Source organism: Tursiops truncatus, chromosome 19 (assembly GCF_011762595.2).
Source record: "Tursiops truncatus isolate mTurTru1 chromosome 19, mTurTru1.mat.Y, whole genome shotgun sequence".
NCBI classification, from domain to species: Eukaryota; Metazoa; Chordata; class Mammalia; order Artiodactyla; family Delphinidae; genus Tursiops; species Tursiops truncatus.
In genome coordinates, this window is record NC_047052.1 from 51,064,243 (window position 1) to 51,082,854 (window position 18,612).

The following is an 18,612-nucleotide window of genomic DNA, read 5'->3' on the forward strand; positions in this document are numbered from 1 at the left end:
AGTACGTGGAAATAAACCCTCCTCCCAGCCCCCACGCTAGAGCGTGCATTCAAAGGTTTTCAAAAATGCATTTCAGTAGGTACAGTACTGTTGTGGAGCGCTGAAGAGGATAAGCAACCCGAGGGGGAAAGGCAGGGAGCAGAAACCTTCACATACCACGATTCTTGGTGAAAAGAAAAAGCACACTATAAATGTCGGTGGGCGCAGATATTATGTAAAAATGCACCGTTAAACGGAAAGGACTCTGAAGAGGGTGGCAGGTAGGGATGAAGGGGGAGCTTCACTCTGTCCAGATACTTCCCTGTTTGAATATAGGTTTTCTTTCCAACGAGAAGATATATGTGTATTCTTTGTAACTTCTTAAGGTATAAACATACACTCGGTTCACCATGCCTCCTTCCAGCTCCCTTCATCAGTGACACCCGAAAATTTTCAATCCCCCAGTTCATCAATGAGCTTCAATGAGCAGCCCGTAGAGCAGGATTTCCTGGTTACTCCCCTTCAAGAGTGTCGCCCCAACTTCATGACCCCCAGGGGCAGAGTTAGACGACTACAGCCCCTCAGGATCCCTCTAATCGCTAGCAATTCAAACCTGCACCAGTGTCCCCTACATCGTGCTCCGCGGTCACTGTGCCCCCCAAACCTTCCGTGGTCAGAGTTCCCCCAACTCCTGCATCCAGGTTACTGTGACACCAAAATATTGTTCCTCCTCTATCCTCGAACTCCGTTCCCTAGGTCACTGAGTCTGCGTAATTCTACCCTGGGACATTTTGCTCCCAAATTCTGTTCCCCAGTCCTAAAAGCCACAGGCCCAGCCAGTCAAATTCTGACCCCACCCCCGCAGGGTGTCTCCCTGTTTTCCTTCCCTCCTCCCCAGTCCTCCCCCACCTCCTCGGCTGGAAGCAGTCAGGACGCGGCGCCGAGACAGCGCCCGCCTCCGCCGCGGCCAATCAGCGATTGCCTCACGCGCCCCCCACCCCCAAACCGCCCACCGCCGCGGCCAATCCGCAGCAGCGATGCAGCTCCACCTCCACACCTGGGGGACTTACCCCCAACTGGGCCCCTCTCCCCACCTCGGGGAACCGAGTCCCCCTCCTCCCAGCCCGGGAGTCCACGCCCCTTAGTTTCCTCCTCCCTCTTCCCTAGTTTCCTCCTCCAGAAACCCAGGAGTCCAGCCCCCAAGCCTTTCCTCCCTCTGACCCGGGAGTTTCAACCCGACGGCTTTCTCTTCCATCAGGACTTTTGGCGCTGGCCACCCTCCTACTCCGCGGGCAGCAAGGTCAAAACTCCTTTTCCCTAAGCGCCAAGAATAAAGTGCAGATCTTTTTGCTTTACCTCCTCCGTTATTTCCTAATCGGAGCTTAATTTACTCTCCCCTACGGGCCTTTTTAATTAGCGAGCTGGTGAAGCCGACCTGCAATACATTTCCCAGGAGACCCTGGCTACAGGCTCCTGCTGCAAAGCCTGCCGGGAGTTGTAGTCCCTCGGGTCCAGGCCACGCGTGGGAATGCGTGGGGCTGGGTGGGGCGGGGGGACGGGGTCCTGGTGTGATAGGACTCATAAAGGGCCGAAAATAAATGTAATGATGGCTTCCTCCTTCTGGCTGCAGAGCGCTTTTAAGGGAACCTGTGCGGTGGTTTGGCACATTGGTAAGTGGGCTTGATGTCTAGAGTTGGGGGGGGGGGGAACTGGAATTTGGGAGACTGAGTTTTGGGTGGGAGAGCCCTAGTCAGGGAAGCCCAAGTGGAAATGTGGGAGATCACGAAGGGATGGTGGGGGCCTCCACGGGGGTGCCCCGACCTGCCTTGCACCCATACCCCAGCTCCGCACCCCCAGTCACTAGCAGCTCAATCCCAGTGCAGAAGCTGGCTTCGGAGGCCAGGAAAACAGCGGCAGCCCCCACCTCCGCTGGCTGGCCCATGTGGCCCAGGGGCTGGGGAGAGACAAGGGGAAAAGAAGGGTCAAGAGAAGCCACCACCTGACCGCCACCCCCATGCCACCTGGCCCTGGCTCCCACTCCTACCTGGGCCAGCGTGCCCTCTCGGATTGTGACTGTGGGGTCAGGCGTTGAGGCTGCCAGCTCTTCCCACAGTGGGGTCCAGATGTTTCCTGGGGAGATGCTGGGGTGAGGCAGGAGAGGGGGTCAGGGAAGTCTGCCGCAAACACTGCCTCCTGGGCTCACTCCCAGTCTCCCCAGCTCCCCCAGCAGGCTCTCAGCCCATGTGGAGCTGCTCACCAGTTGGCACGGACACCATATTGACTCTCATCCAGGGCCAAGGCTTTGGTCATGGCTGTTACTGCCCCCTGCAGAAGACGGGACATGGAGAAAGTTCAGACCAGAGAAGATGAGGTTCCTTTTGTCCTCTCCTCCCAACCAGGGGGCATCAAGCAGGGGCATCAGAAGAGGGAAGTCACGCTCTCCCTGCAGGTTTCACTGGGCTGCACCAGGCTCTGTCTCTTGGGAGACCCTTGATGTATAACAACATGTCACAGGTGGCCATGCCTCAGGGCTGAGGTTCCTGAAGGAAGGGGCAGGCTACCTCGGTGGTGTACCTTGGTGGCCACATAGGGAACCGCCTGGGACTGGCCAATTGCCCCAACCAGGCTGGAGATGTTGATGACATTCCCGCGGCTCTTGCGCAAGTGAGGGAGGGCGAGCTGGGGAGACAGAAAGCAGAGTAAGCCACCCAAGCCCCTGGATCTCCGCCTGCCCCGTTGAAATGCATCTTGATGGCCATCTCCCGGGTATGCTCACTAGTTGATCTGGGAACCTGCAGGGGCAGCAGCCAGGGTTCTGGGTGCACCTTCTCTGGTTTGCCCCAGGGCCTCTGGGTCTCACCCCTTAAGGAGTCTCTCCTTGTCTGGAAGGGATTTTTCTGTCTCTGCCTCCCCTTTCTGTGTCCTTGTCCCCCTCTCTCAGGGTCCCTGTGTCTCTCTCTAGGCCTTTTTGTATATTACTCAAAACTCCTGTCCAGGGCTTCCCTGGTGGCGCGGTGGTTGAGAGTCCGCCTGCCGATGCAGGGGACACGGGTTTGTGCCCCGGTCCGGGAAGATCCCACATGCCGTGGAGCGGCTGGGCCTGTGAGCCATGGCTGCTGACTCTGCGCGTCTGGAGCCTGTGCTCCGCAACAGGAGAGACCACAACAGTAAGAGGCCTGCGTACCGCAAAAAACAAAAACAAACAAAAAAAAACTCCTGTCCATAACAAGATAGGAAAATGCAAGAGAGACCAAGATGGCTGCATATTTTACAAAACTGGGAGGAATCTCTTTATCCGTGGAGGGGAAGATGGTTTCTCTGAGTTTTAGGGAAAGCTCTGTGGTCAGAATGTGACATGGGAAGACTTCATGAAATGTACTCCCTATTCTGCCAACAGAATTGGCAACCCCTGGCTATCAGGAGGTCCCTAAACTAACTCTCAACTCTCCCTCTCTCCCTTTCCTTCTCTCTCCCTCCCAGTCGGTCTCTCTGTTCTTCCATTACACATGACCTTGAATAAACTTAAATTCTATCCCTCCCCTTGCTTGCCTTGGGCAAGGACTGTTCCTGCCATGAAAGATTAATGGGCACAGGCTGGCTCACCCAAGGGATACTCAGAATGGGAAGCTAAATTAACTCTCTCTCTCCGGTTCACCCCACCAGCTCTTTCTAACCTCCACTCCCTCAGAAACAGCCTCCACCCTGTCCTCAGTGCTCTATCTTCAAACACTCCCCGAGTTCCAACCTCAGGGCCTTTGCATTTGCTGTTCCCTCTGCTCAGAATGTTTCTCCTGACACAGCATGTGACTCACTCCTAGGGTGACCAACTTTCCCCAGTTTTCTGGGGACATGGGACATTCGGTCCATAGTTTCAGGGCTAAAGTGGGACAATACTATCCCCTCAGCAACTTCAAATCCTGTTCAAATGTCATCTTCTCAATGAGGATTCCCTCACTGTTCTATTTAAAACTGCAACCTGCCTACCCCTGGGTCCCCAGCCCTCTTCCTGATTCCTTTTCCCTGTGTCACACACCTCCTTCTGACATGCCATATATATTTTTATTACTTGCTTATTTGTTTATTCTGTGTTTCTCCCACCAGAATGCAAAAACCTATGAGGGACGGTTGGAATTTCTTATTTTGATTCATCCCCCATACTAAGGTGTCTGGCACATAGTAGGTGTTCAATAAATATCTTTGGCATCAATGAATGAATTTATTGAGGATCTATTATGCGCCTGCCCCTGTTCTCAGCTATTTTTTAATAAATTTATTTATTTATTCCTGGCAGCGCTGGGTCTTCGTTGCTGCGCACAGGCTTTCTCTAGTCACGGTGAGCGGGGGCTACTCTGCATTGCAGTGCTCGGGCTTCTCATTGTGGTGGCTTCTCTTGTTGCGGAGCACGGGCTCTAGGTGCGCGAGCTTCAGTAGTGTAGCACATGGGTTCAGTAGTTGTGGCTCGCAGGCTCTAGAGCGCAGGCTCAGTAGTTGTGGTGCACGGGCTCAGTAGTTGTGGCTTGCGGGCTCTAGAGCGCAGGCTCAGTAGTTGTGGTGCATGGGCTTAGTTGCTCTGCGGCATGCGGGATCTTCCCGGACCAGGGCTCCAACCCGTGTCCCCTGCATTGGCAGGCGGATTCTTAACCACTGCTCCAGCAGGGAAGTCCTGTTCTCAGCTCTTTACACAGATTAGCTCATTTAATCCTCACGACAACCCTAAAATGAGGTCTAGTCGACAGCGCCTTCCTCCGGGTGAGGAGGCTGAGGAGCGAAAGGGTGACTGATGCTCAGAGGGTCATGTGATCGGTCACGAGCCAGTATTTGTGGCTTGGCCATCTGAGACCAAAACCCATAAGCAAATAAAAACTTCTGACAACTTGGGACTTCCCTGGTGGTCCAGTGGTTAAGACTCCACTCTTGCACTGCAGGGGGTACAGGTTCGATCCCTGCTCGGGGAGCTAAAATCCCATGTGCCTGGCAGACAAAAAACCAAAACATAAAACAGAAGCAATATTGTAACAAGCTCAATAAAGACTTTAAAAATGGTCCACATCAAAAAAAAAAAAAAAATATCTAGGGCTTCCCTGGTGGCGCAGTGGTTGAGAGTCCGCCTGCCGATGCAGGAGACACGGGTTCGTGCCCCGGTCCGGGAGGATCCCACATGCTGCGGAGCGGCTGGGCCCGTGAGCCATGGCCGCTGAGCCTGCGCGTCCGGAGCCTGTGCTCCGCAACGGGAGAGGCCACAACAGTGAGAGGCCCGCGTACCGCAAAAAAAAAAATCTTAAAAAAAAAAAGAAACTTCTGACAACTCTAAGTGTTCTCCTCCCTGTCTCCGCTCACTCTCACCAGCCTTGAAACCCTGACTCCCCAGGCCCTGCCCCAGCCATATTTCTCTCCTTAATCCTCATCACTCCCTGCCCAGCTGTTTAACTCCCTCCCCTCCCCCAACCTGCAAAGGTGAGGTCCATGGGGGCTGAGACGGGTTCATTCACCACCCTCATCTCAGCACTGGGCACACAGCTAGCGTTCAACAAATATTTGCCCCATGCTCCTTGTGGCCCCTTTCCAGCCCTAACCCAAGGCATTCCTTGGCAGGCATCCTCCCCCACTCCTCCTGCCAAGGTCGCCTGTACCTCTGTGTAGCTGCATCAGGGACCTGCTGGTAAGAGACCTGCTGACTCTCCCTGTCCCTCTTTCCCTTCCTCCCTTCAGACGCCCGATTTGAAACAGCCTGGCTCGCTCAGAGAACTCCTTCAGGCTCTCCCTGGCCTGGCTCCAGGTCTCCTAAATGTTCAGGTTCCTGGGTCTGCTTCTTGCTCTCCTCGCCCTGCCGTGGGAACCCCCCACTTTACTGGGTTTCCACCAGCATCTCCTAAATCGCCCTTGGAGCCCCCTTCTGGAGCTCCTGACCTGGCCCCCTCGGGCATTTTCATCTCCGTGTCTCAAGTGCAAAACTTACCCCACTGTCTCCCTCTAAAATCTGCCCCTCTTCCTGGTTCCCAGCCTCTGACATGGGGCCCGCTCCCACCCAGTTTCTCAAGCCGGAGACCAGGAGATCTGGGGGTCTTCCAGAGCCTCCCTTACCCTCAGTTCCTCATCAGACCCATCACCAAGGAGCTCTTGAATTTCTACAATTCCCTCCACCTTGTTAATTCATTTCACAGACATTTCGTGAGGACCTATTATGTGCCAGGTACTGGGGTAGATGCTGTGGACACTGCAGGAAACAAGACCGGGAGAGATTTCTGCCCTCGTGGAGCCCAAGTTCCATGGGGAGGCAGCAAGAAACAGATACAAGTGCACTATGAAATGTTCTAGAGTGTAATTAGGGATATGAAACAAGAAGGAGAGCAGGAGGAGGGGGAATGGGAGTGTTGGGCTGGGTGCAGTTTCAAACAGGGTGCCCAAGGGAGGGCTTTGGGAAGGTGAGATTTGAGGGTTTTTTTTTCATTCTTTTTGGGGGGGTCCTCTCCTCACAGTTTGCGGGATCTTAGTTCCTGGACCAGGGATTGAACCTGTCCATGCCCCCTGCAGTGGAAGCTTGGAGTCTTAACCACTGGACTGCCAGGGAAGTCCCAGATTTGAGCATTTTGAGTCCAGGTGTGAGCTGTAGGCATTTCTTAGAGAAAACCATGCTGGGCAGAGGGAACAGCAAGTGCAAAGGCCCTGAGGCAGAACCAGGCTGGGTGTGTTTGGCAGCCAGGAGGCCGTTGCGGTGGGAAGTGAGATCAGAGGAGCAACAGGGGCCAGAGTGTGTGAGGCCTTGAAGGCCATCTCTTCTCACGTGCACAAGTACGATCATCTCCTGATACGAATTCTCACCCCACTTTGCCCACAGATTTGTTCCTCATACAAGAGACAGAATGATCTGTTACTACTAATGATCTGTTAGTATTAATGGGCTCACATCCCTTCCTTGCTCAAATACCTTCTATGGCTTCCTGTTGCTCTTGAGGTCAAGACCAGATGCCTCGGCATGGCCATCCAAGCCTGATGTATCTGCCCCCCAACCCCTTCCTGTACCACCCCCTTCACTCACGGCACTCAGCACCTTGAGAGCTCCTAACTCTCTCCCACGGCCAGGCCTCTGCACAGGCTGTTCTCTGCCAGGAGCACCTGCGTCCCCGTGTAGCTCCATCAAGGACCCACCGGACTCTTGATGGCCTGACTCCCTCCCTTTGCCCCACCTCTCCCCTAGTTAATGTCATTCATGTTTCACTTCCTCCAAAAAGCCTACCCTGATGGCCAGAACAAACCAGCACCAGAACACACTCACCCATATACACTCGTCTCTTGTTTATTTAGTAACACTTGGCTGCCCCATGACTATAAACTCCACAAGGGAAAAGACCACGTGGTGTATCCCCAGCACCTACGAATGCTTGGTCAGTCTTTGATGACTAAATAGATGAACGAATGGATAGGTCTCTAAGAACCAATCCAGCTCTGAGGGTCTACAATAGACACTCCTGTGCTCAAACATCTTCTGCGATCCCTACTGACGAGATCTCATTTCCTTAACTATATAACTATCCCTAATTCCTCTGTTGTTTTCTCTAGCCTAGGGAATGGCTCACTTTGGCTTGTGTCAGAATCCACCAGGGAGGCCAAAGACCCAGAGATTCTGATTCAGGAGGCCTGGGGTCCCAGAATCAACATTTAAAGAGCTTTCAAGGGACATTGGTGGTGGTGATGATGATGATGGTGATGAAGGTAATGATGATAATGATGGGGGGATGATGGCAATGATGGTGAAGATGGTAATATGATGATTTAATAACGATGACGATGATGGCAGTGATGGTTATAATGATGATGATGGTGACGATGGCGATGATGGTGAAGATGGTAATGATGGTGGTAAATGATGACGATGATGATGATGGCAGTCATAGTGGTGATGGGAATGATGGTGATGATGGTGATGGCAATGATGGTGAAGATGGTCATGATGATGGTGGTAAATAATGATGATGATAATGGTGATGGTAGTGATGGTCACAATGATGATGACGGTAATGATGGTGAAGATGGTAATGATGGTTTAATAATGATGACAGTGAGGGTGATGGGAGCCATGGTGGTGATGATTATAATGATGATGAGGGTGGTGATGGCAATAATGGTGAAGATGGTTATGATGATGTTAATGATGATGATGGTGGTGATGGGAATGATGGTGATGATGATGATGGTGGTGATGGTTATAATGATGACAATGGTGATAATGGCAGCAACTTACACATGTTGACAAATTGCTTTACAACAGGCACTGGGATAGAGGCAGGAAGAAGCAGACAAAAGTCTCTGCCCTCTGAAAAACCAAATGCAATCGGCAGACTTTGGAGCTTGGTGTGAACAAACCAACTATAATAAGACATTTGCGAAAAACTGGGTGAATTTAAATAGGGCTTGGGTATGAAATGGTATTAAGAAATGACTTAATTTTCTTAGGAGATCTAATAGTAATTTGGTCATGTAAAAAAGTCTTAATTTTAATTATTAACATGAAGTTAAATTTTTTTTTTTTTTTTGGTCACCCCACACTGCTTGCTAGATCTTAATTCCCAGACCAGGGATTGAACCCAGGCCCTTGGCAGTGAACGCGCGGAGTCCTAACCACTGGACCACCAGGGAAGACCCCCCCCCCCCAATGTATTTTTAAGTTAAAACAGTATTTGGCTCTCCCTTGCCTCTTAGATAGGGGGATGACTCTGAGGTGCGTGTTTCTCGCTGAATCCCAGAGTGCCCCCAGGGGATGGTGCCCCACCTGGTGGTAACTTGCTTGGTGACGCCCTTCATCAGCAGCCTAGCAACTACTCCCCAGGCTGAAGGAAGCAATTCCTGGGATCGCCTTCCATCCATCCTGCCTTTCAATCCCCACCTGGACTCTGCTTCTGGGGGAACCCCGACTAACACAGGTGTGGCCACGGTACCGTGATAAGAATTCTAATAATCTGAATAAGAAAGTCTCTAGATTAGCTAAGATCATGATATCAATGTTAATGTTACTATGACTGTGTAAGAGAATGTTCTAGTTTTTAGGAAATACCCTCCAAAGCACTGAAGGGTAAATAGACATCATGCTTGCAACTTACTCTCAAATAGAGAGAGAGAAGAATAAAGCAAATGTGGTAAAATCTTAACAACGGGGAGTCTGCGTGTACAGGACTCCTCTGTATTATCCGGGCAATAAGTCTTAAATAAGTCTTAAATTATGTCAAAATAAAAATAAATAGGGCTTCCCTGGTGGCGCAGTGGTTGAGAGTCCGCCTGCCGATGCAGGGGACGCCGGTTCGTGCCCCGGTCCGGGAAGATCCCACATGCCGCGGAGCCGCTGGGCCTGTGAGCCATGGCCGCTGAGCCTGCGCGTCCGGCGCATGTGCTCCGCAACGGGAGAGGCCACAACAGTGAGAGGCCCACGTACAGCAAAAAAAATAAAAATAAATAAACGTTCTAATCCATTGGTAGTATTTATGAAGTTCTTACTAATGAAATTATATGATATCTGGGTAGGGGAAGGCAGGAGGCAATGGATAGAACAAGCTTAACAAAATGCTTATAATTGCTAAAGGGAGAAGGAGATGGAGGTTCTCCTGTTCTTAAAATACACCCAGGTTGTTTCTGCCCCAGGGCCTTTGCACACTCTTTTGGCAAGTGAAACACCCTGTGTCCTACTTCTCTACTTCCTTCCCTCCCATTCAAGGTCGAGCTCAAACTTCACCTTTTCCCTTCTACTTCTCCCAGGATTCATTTGCCCAATATGTATCTCAGAGACTGCAAACCGAGTGAGGTGGATCGGCCACAAGAAACAGGATGGGGCAAGGTTCACGATAAACAATAATACCTTGCAGACAGAAACCTCTGTGCCAGGTATGTTCTGAGGACTTTGTGGGTATTTAATTTAATCTCATTCAATTCTCAGGACAACGCTGTGAATTACTACCACTATTAGCCTCCTTCTACAGATGAGAAAACCTAGGTGCAGAGAGACTGAGAATCTTGCCTGATGTTACAAGTAGGAAGGGACAGAGAACCCAGGCAGGTGGACCCCAGATCTAGACCCTCATGTGAGGCTTCTGCACCAGCCACTCACAGGTAACAGGGTCAGGAGGCCAAGGAGGGAGAGCTGGGGATTGGGGTACAGTGGGGAGCCCTTGCCATGGATGCAGTTGGCCAACTTTTCAAGAGAAACCAGAAATCCAGGTGTTTGTGAGAAATTTCTCTCTTTTTAAAAATGCTGGCAATTAGGCAATTAATGAGGGAAGGAGAGAAAGAAAAAAAAACCACACACACACACGGGAAGCCCCTGGTGGTCCAGTGGTTAAGGATCCCTGCTTCCAGTGCGAGGGGCTCAGGTTCGGTCCGTGGTGGGGCAGCTAAGATCTCACATGCCGTCGGCACGGCCAAGGAAGGGAAAAAAAATACACACACGCACTTACCCTTTACGGGCTGTGGTGTGTGCATGCCTTATTGTACAGAGGTGCCAATCTTTTGTTATTATTATTTTGGCCGCATACCACTGACTTGCGGGATCTTACTTCCCAGACCAGGGATTGAACCCATGCCCTCCGCAGTGAAAGCGTGCAGTCCTAACCACTGGACTGCCAGGGAATTCCCAGGAGGGGCCAATCTTAGAAGGTGAACAGAAACTGGGGACAGGAGCCAGGGTTGATCGGTTGAGAGACAGATTATCCAACTGCCTGGGGATATTTCACCTGGATCTCGGATGAGATCTGGGGAAGCACCTGAGCTTCTCCACACAGGTGACCCCTGACCCACTCCGTGCCCCTCTCCCCTCTGTTGACATTCGCTTTCCTGAGCTCCTCTAGCCTCAAGCTGGTGCGCTCCGAACTGATGTCTCCAGGCCTCAACCTTTGCCCTAGACCCGTGGCCCGCACGCAGATGTCTGGTGGGCATCTCTCACTCGACAGCCCCCCGCCCCGCCTGCTCCTCCCCAGGCTTCCCCAGGGCAGCAGATGCCAACGCCTTCCTGCCAGATGCTGGGGATTGGGGTTGCGGGAAACAAACAAACAAAAACCCCACCCACTCCTTTCTTTCTTAAGTCGGCCGCCACATCTAGTCTATAAGGAAATCTTAAAAAGTCTACCTTTAAAATGCATCCAGGGATTTCCCTGGTGGTCCAGTGGTTAAGAATCCGCCTTCCAATGCAGGGAACTCGAGTTCGGTCCCTGATCAGGGAACTAAGATCCCACATGCCGCAGGGCAACTAAGCCCGCGTGCCACAACTAGAAAGCCCTAACACCGCGACTACTGAGACTGTGCGCTCTGGAGTCCCAGCACCACAACTAGAGAGAAGCCCACAAGCAGCAATGAAGAGCCCTCTCGCCGCAACGAAGATCCCGCGAGCTGCAACTAAGACCCGAGGCAGCCAAATAAATAAATAAACAGAAAAACTTACGGAAAAAATGTATGCAGAATCAGACCATTTCTCACCAAATCCACAGCCACCAGCCTGGTGGGATCCAACATCACCTCCTCTGGCCTGGACCATCCCATCGTCACCTCCTCACTGGCTTCCTGGCCTCTGCCCTTGCCCCCCACTTTGTTCCCCACCTGGCCACCAGACGGCACCAGATCCCACTTACAACAGTTCGAGTTCCTCTGCTCCGAGCACTCTATGGCTCCCAGCTCAGACAGTGTCAAACCCAAGTCCTCTCCAAGGTTTACAAGACCCAGCACGATCTGCCCTCAACTTCCAGCCTCTCCCTGCTTCGTCTGCTTCAGTCACGCTGCCTTCCTCACTGTCCCTCCTACACGCCAAGCACTCCCACCCCAGGGCCTTTGCACTGGCTGCTCCTCTGCTGGACCACAATTGCCCACATACCTCCTTGGGGTCTTGACTCAAATGTCACCTCTTAGAGAAGCCTTCTGACCACCCACCCTGTCTAAAAGAGCACACAGATACACACTTAAAAAACAAATTAAAAAAACCCTTATCTAGTAAAGATCATACTGAATTATTTTATTTATGGGTGAAATAATGATATCTGAGATTTGCTTTCAAATACTCCAGAAAAGGTAAAGAAAAGAAAAAGTGAGGAGTCAACAAGAAACAAGAATGACAGAATAGGGGCCTCCCTGGTGGCGCAGTGATTAAGACTCCGCCTGCCAATGCAAGGGACACAAGTTTGATCCCTGGTCCGGGAAGATCCCACATGCCGCGGAGCAACTAAGCCCGTGCACCACAACTACTAAGCCCGCACGCTCTAGGGTCCATGCTCCGCAACAAAGAGAAGCCACCGCAATAAGGAGCCCACATACTGCAACAAAGGGTAGCCCCCGCTCGCCACAACTGGAGAAAGCCGGTGCGCGGCAATGAAGACCCAACGCAGCCAAAAATAAATAAATAATTTTTAAAAAGTATTATAATGGGGAATTCCCTGGCGGTCTAGTGGTTAGGACTCTGTGTTTCCACTGCAGGAAGCACGGGTTCGATCCCTGGTCGGGGAACAAAGATCCTACAAGTCCCATAGCACAGCAAAAAAAAAAAAAGTATTATGATGGTAAATTAAATAAATAAATAAAAAGTACTTTGATGAAAATAAGTTGTTATCATAGAGAACGAATATGTATAAGTAGCTGCCATATGAGCGAGTAGTCAGGAAAGGCCTTTCTGAAGAGATGGTATTTGAACTGAGATAGTGAGTAGGAGGTGATTTGGGGAAGATTCAGAGGAAAGGCGTAGAGGTAGAAGGAGATACTCTTTGCTCCTGATAGCTATTCACTGGGTAGCAAACCTGTGACTGTCTATTACTGATTCCTTGTCCTAACTCCTTTCTCCAGATCCTTAACATCCCCCACCACTACCACCACACCACTTTGGAAAGTTCTGGAAGGTTCCTAAGAAGACTGGGCTATGTAGCAACACAGGTAGCTTTGGCCAGCTGTAGGGATCTGCATGCATTTCTTTTCTACAAAAATGGAGTCCTTCTGGAATAAGATCAAAGCAAGGCACAGAAAACATTTGGCTCTGAGACAAAGTGGGTCTGACAATCTCACTGTCAGGCGGCTGCTCACCTTGGTCAGGGTGTACGTCCCCAGCAGGTTCAGCTCCAGCAGCTGCCGGAAGCCCTGGGCAGAGGTCTCCTCGGGCCACTGCGGAGGTGGATCTAAGGGTGGGGGTGGAAGAGAGAGAGAGCAGACGATGAGGGAACCATGAAGACAGGAGAGCAGGGAAGGGAAATAGGCACTGTGGGGTGCAGGGGGGAGGAGTGGCAGACAAGAGGGTCAAGGGTCCTGAAAAGGAAAGGAGGCTGCATGGTGGTTACTAAAAAAGTAGTCTCAAAATTGGATTAAGAAGATGTGGTTTGTATGTACACTTGGAATATTAGCCTTAAAAGAAAGAATGGGGGCTTCCCTGGTGGCGCAGTGGTTGAGAGTCCGCCTGCCGATGCGCAGTGGTTGAGAGACCGGGGTTCGTGCCCCGGTCCGGGAGGATACCACATGCCGCGGAGCGGCTGGGCCCGTGAGCCATGGCCGCTGAGCCTGCGCGTCCGGAGCCTGTGCTCCGCAGCAGGAGAGGCCACGACAGTGAGAGGCCCGCGTACCGCAAAAAAAAAAAAAAAAAAGAATGAAATATCGCCATTTGCAGCAACATGGATGAACCTAGAGAATATTATGCTTAGTGAAATAAGTCAGAGAAAGACAAAAACTGTATGATATCACTTATATGTGAAACCTAACAAATAATACAAGTAAATATATATGCAAAATGGAAACAGACTCAGATATAGAAAAGAAACTTGTGGTTACCAAAGGGGAGACGGAAGGAGAGAGGGACAAATCAGGAGTATACAAACTACTACAGATACAAACTACTATGTATAAAGTAGATAAGCAACAAGGATATATGGTATAGCACAGGGAATTATAGCCATTATCTTGAAATAACCTATAATGGAATATAGTCTGCAAAAATACTGAATCTCTATGGTGTACACCTGAAGCTAACATAAGACTATAAATTAACTATACTTCAATTAAAAAAAATTAAAAGGAGCAGGGACTTCCCTGGTGGCGCAGTGGATAAGACTCTGCGCTCCCAGTGCAGGGGGCCGACGTTTGATCCCCGGTCAGGGAACTAGATCCCACATGCATGCCGCAACTAAGAGTTTGCATTCTGCAACTGAGAGTTTGCATTCCGCAACTAAGGAGCTGGCAAGCCGCAACTAAAGGAGCCCTGGAGCCGCAACTAAGACCTGGTGCAACCAAATAAATAAACAAATATTTAAAAAATTAAAAGGAGCATCAAAAGAAAAAACAAACAAAAAAACAGTCTCAGGGCCGGAAGGCCTGGGTTCAAATCTTAGCTCTGACACTTCTTGGCTGTGTGACTTTAGGCAAGTCACTTTGCCCCCTGTGCCTGTTTCCTCATCTGCAGAATGAGGATAACACTTTGTTCTTAGGCTTATAAATTTCACAAGTCAATATTTGTGCCTGACACTTAGTACTATAAATGTGTTTGTTAAATAAATAGAAAGAGGGGACTTGCCTGGTGGTCCAGTGGTTAAGACTCTGCACTCCCAATGCAGGGGGCCTGGCTTCGATCCCTGGTCAGGGAACTAGATCCTGTAAGCCACAACTAAAAGATCCCACGTGTCGAAACTAAGACCCGGCACAGCCAAATAAATAAATATTAAAAAAAAAAATAGAAAGAACTGGGTGGATGGAAGAGGGACAGACAAATCAACATTCAGAAGAAAAGAAGCAGGAAAGATAGGAGTAAGAACAGGAAAAAAAAAATAGAAACTGGGAGAAATGGACCCTGAACCTTCCAAAGGCTTTAAGAGTCAAAGTGGATGAAGGGACAGAGAGATGGGAAACAAGATAATGGAAAGTTAATGAAATATTGGATTATTCCTCCTGGAGACCCAGGGCTTATGGCCTTGCTTCCTTCAGAGAACGGTTCAAACATCTTCAGAGAATCCACCCCAGACCCTCTGTACAAAACAGCCCCTGCCATTCTCTAAGCCCTCAATCAGATTTATTTTTCTTCATAGTCTTTATTAGTACCAGACATGCTAATATATACAATCAATTATCCTTATTCGAGGCAGCTATAGTCCACAAACTCACAGGGAACACTGAATTAGTGACTATTGACCCATTGCTCCTAGGGGAAATACATGTATATAATATTACATTATAACATATACATGCTATTAACTGAAAGTTTGTGTCCCGCCCCCCAAATTCCTTATGTTAAAATCCTAACCTCCAATGTGATGGTATTTGGAGGTGGGGTTCTGTGGGAGTTAAGTCATGAGGATGGCTCCCTCTTGAATGGGATTAGTGCCCTTATAAAAGAGACCCCCATGAGGTCCTTCATTCCTTCCACCATGTAAGGCCCCAACAAGCAGGCCCTCACCCAACACCAAATCTGCTTCTGACTTGATCTTGGACTTTGCAGCCTCCAGAACTGTGAGAAATAAATGTTTGTCATTTAAGCCACCCAGTCCATGGTATTTCTGTTATAGCAGCATGAACAGACTAAGACAGGACATATATGTGTACGTATATATGTACATATGTATATGTATATAGTTATATGGCTATCTAACATAAATATTATAACCTTAAATCCTAAAAAACAACCCATACTGGCAGACTCTATTTTATTTATTTTGCAAATAAGGAAGTGTTAAGTGACTTGCCTGAGGCTGCCCCACTCACAGATGCCAGAGCCGGGATTCAAACCCATCCAGCTGGCCCCAGCGGGAGCTCCTTACAGACACTGCCCTCTCCCATCTCCACCTCTGGGCATCTCTCTGTTTGAAAGCTAAACCCAGAGGGCAGAGCATCACCATGTTTGACCTTAGCTGGGAACATGTGCTACGGGCAACTCAAATTTTTGCCTCTCTGCCCATGTCCGTGAATACCGGGAAAGCGCAGTGAGTACTGATTCTGGGGTTACAACCCACCCTGCAAGGAGGTGAGTTCGCAAATACGGAATCCGCAAATAATGAGGATTAACTGTATCTGTCTTTTCTTGTCTATTTCCTTCCTCTACAATGTGAATCCCATGAGGACAGGAATGCTTGGTCAGTTTTGTTCACTGCTAAATCCCCAGTCCCTAGGACAGAATGTGGGGCATAGTAGATGCTCAATAAATATCTGTTGAAAGGATCAAGGACACAGAGAGAAAGGATGCACTAGTATCTGCCGTCTCTAAATTCTTACAACAGAGAAGGGAAGTGCAGCCCAGAGAGGGTAAGTCAATTGCTCAAAGTTGCCCAGCCAATAAGAGAGGCTTCTTTCTACCACGGCCTTGCTGTGTGACCCCAGTCCAATCAATTCACCTCGCTGAGCCTTGGTTTACCAACGTGAGGCATTCTTACGAAGGGTAAGCAGGAAGCTGATGGCAATTTCCCTTCAAAGCCTCCACACCAAGCCCTATAGACCACGTGTAGAGAGTACATCACCTCAGTCATGGAAAAAGGGCCATCAGCCTCACTTCATAGATAAGAAACTGAGGCTACAAGATGGCAGCTATGTGCCCAAGACAGTTCTGGCAATTATGAGGCTGAGCAGTTACACTATTCCATACTCACAACGACCCTATAATGATGACAAGGATGGTGATTTTCATTTTAGAGATGTAGAAACAGATGCATAAAAGGGCTAAGGGCACAGGCCTGGGGGCACACAGCAGGGATGGAACAGAGCCAGCATTGGGGTGGGAAGCCAGGAGGTGGGTTGACACCAGTGGAGAACAGCCCTCAGGACTCATGACTCACGGTAGCCAGCGCTGTTGACTACACAATCCAGGCGGCCGAAACGGTGGATGGTCTCAGAAATGAGGGTCTGAGGAGAAAGATATCTCGTGAGTGAGCAGTGATGGTACCAGGCCTTTTGGAGCCGAGGGTCCAAAAGTGAGGTGGGGACAGGAGTCACAGCTGAGGGGCCAGACACCAGAGGGCTGGTGACATTCACACTGCGGTCACTACTCCAGAGACCTGGGACTGGGGTGCGGGGGTAGATGTCAGAGATACTGGCTAAAGAGAAAGACCAGAAACCCTGAGGAAAGAGAAAAACTCTTACAGAAAGAGACTCACTGTGAGGAATTTATTTGTCCCAATCCACATGACAGGTGTGACAAGAGCCTTGAGGGAGTGGGAGATAAAGGAGAATCTTCCCAGGAGACACAGGACCTGGTCGGCAGAGTTAGGGAAAGCCTGGAAATGATACTGAGCTGAAACCTCTGGGACGGGTACAATTTAGCCAGGAGAAGGGGGGAAGGCAGAGGGAACAGCATGTGCAAAAGCCTGGGGCGGGGTGGAGAAACAAGTGGAGATACCGGGGGTAGGGACAGAAAATACGCTCACCCTCACATCTTCCTCCTGAGTCACATCACAGAGCAGAAAGACGGTGCCAGGAAGCTCCCGCTCCAGCGCCCGACCCCCGGACTCTGCAGGAAGAGAAGGGCTGGGGGTCTGGACTCTTGGGTCAGAGGGAGGAGGGGTCTGGGGACCCGGACTCCTCTTGGAGGGGTGGGGGTGAGGACTGAGGGACCCTCACTCACCATCTTTGTCACAGATAACCACTTGGGCACCGCTTTCCACTGAGGATGGGAAGAGAATGGTTAACCCAGCACAGGCCTTTGCGAAGCCCTCTGGTGCCCTCTAGTGGCCACCTGAAGTGGGGCCGTCTCCCACTATGCTCCCCTCGTGACCCCAAAGTCTCATGATAATCCCTTAGGACAAAGGGCAGAAGTTTTGACACATATTCTCCTGGGCTGCTCCAGGTGCTTGCTGGAGCTCCTGAGCCTCCATCCCCGGGTTCCAGAGTAAACCCTAAATCTGGAAGAGGCATGTTCCCCCAAACCACCCGTTTTGCAGCCATTACTGAGACCCGCCGAAAGCGAGTCAATGGCGTTTGGAAATCCGCCAAAATCTCAGGCCCCAGGCTACCACTGCCTATCTTTTCATTAACTTTGCAAATGGGATTTTATAAGATAAGAATCTAGATTCCAGTACAGAAGATACTTCTTTCCACACCCATTAATTAGCCCCCGAGGGTCCCTCCTCTCCCAGACTCCCAACATTCAGAGCCAGCCAGACCCCACTCACCGAAGGCTCGAACGATCCCGGCTCCGATGCCGCGCCCGCCCCCGGTCACGACGACCACCTTCCCAGCATAGCGCGTTCCCGTTGCCATTCCGCGTGAGACTGTCTCTCCCTCTGTCACTCACTCCAGGATTCTATCCACCTCAAAATCCGGTGAGGTCGTGGGGTCGAACGGTAAATAGGGGCTGGATCCTGGAAGCCCGGCCCTGGGGGCCGTTGCCAGGAAAGCCAGAAGCCTGGAAGGTTGGTCCCAGCCCCGTCCTCCCTCAGACCCAGAGGTCCGGATCCCCAAACCCCTCCTCCCTCAAACTCAGGATTCCTGCCGTCTCGCCCCCTCTGCCCTCGGACCCAAAACTCCAGGTCCCTAGTCTTCTCTTCTTTCAGATCCAGGAATCCTGGTCCCCAGCCCCCTCCTCCCTCAGAACCAGTAACCTGGACCCCGAGCTTCCTCCTTCCTCAGACCTACAAGTCCGAGGTCCTTGTCCCCTCCTCCCTCGGGGCCCAGAAGCCCACTACTCCGGCTCTACCCCTCAGAGACACCAGCGTA

At 50.6% G+C, this 18,612-nt stretch overlaps 1 protein-coding gene across 1 annotated transcript; it reads right to left on the reverse strand.

Moving 5' to 3' along the window:
* Positions 1 to 110: 110 nt before the first annotated feature.
* Positions 111 to 18,501, reverse strand: HSD17B14 (hydroxysteroid 17-beta dehydrogenase 14). Its single transcript, XM_033846370.2, has 9 exons — positions 18,069 to 18,501; positions 17,522 to 17,560; positions 17,325 to 17,407; positions 16,737 to 16,803; positions 13,018 to 13,109; positions 2,554 to 2,658; positions 2,237 to 2,304; positions 2,024 to 2,120; positions 111 to 1,933 (listed from the first exon to the last, which is right to left on the reverse strand). Exons 1-9 carry the CDS (start codon positions 18,154 to 18,156, stop codon positions 1,760 to 1,762), a joined length of 813 nt encoding a protein of 270 aa, XP_033702261.1. The 5' UTR covers positions 18,157 to 18,501; the 3' UTR covers positions 111 to 1,759.
* Positions 18,502 to 18,612: the final 111 nt, after the last annotated feature.

Bases quoted from the DNA above. Each gene is read 5' to 3' on its own strand.
- HSD17B14 (XM_033846370.2), bottom strand. From the start codon at position 18,156: ATGGCAACGGGAACGCGCTATGCTGGGAAGGTGGTCGTCGTGACCGGG. The intron at 16,804-17,324 runs GTGAGCGTATTT...CTTTCTCCTCAG, and splicing joins CTCAGGAGGAAGATGTGAGG to ACCCTCATTTCTGAGACCAT. The intron at 1,934-2,023 runs GTAGGAGTGGGA...GTCTCTCCCCAG, and splicing joins GAGAGGGCACGCTGGCCCAG to CCCCTGGGCCACATGGGCCA.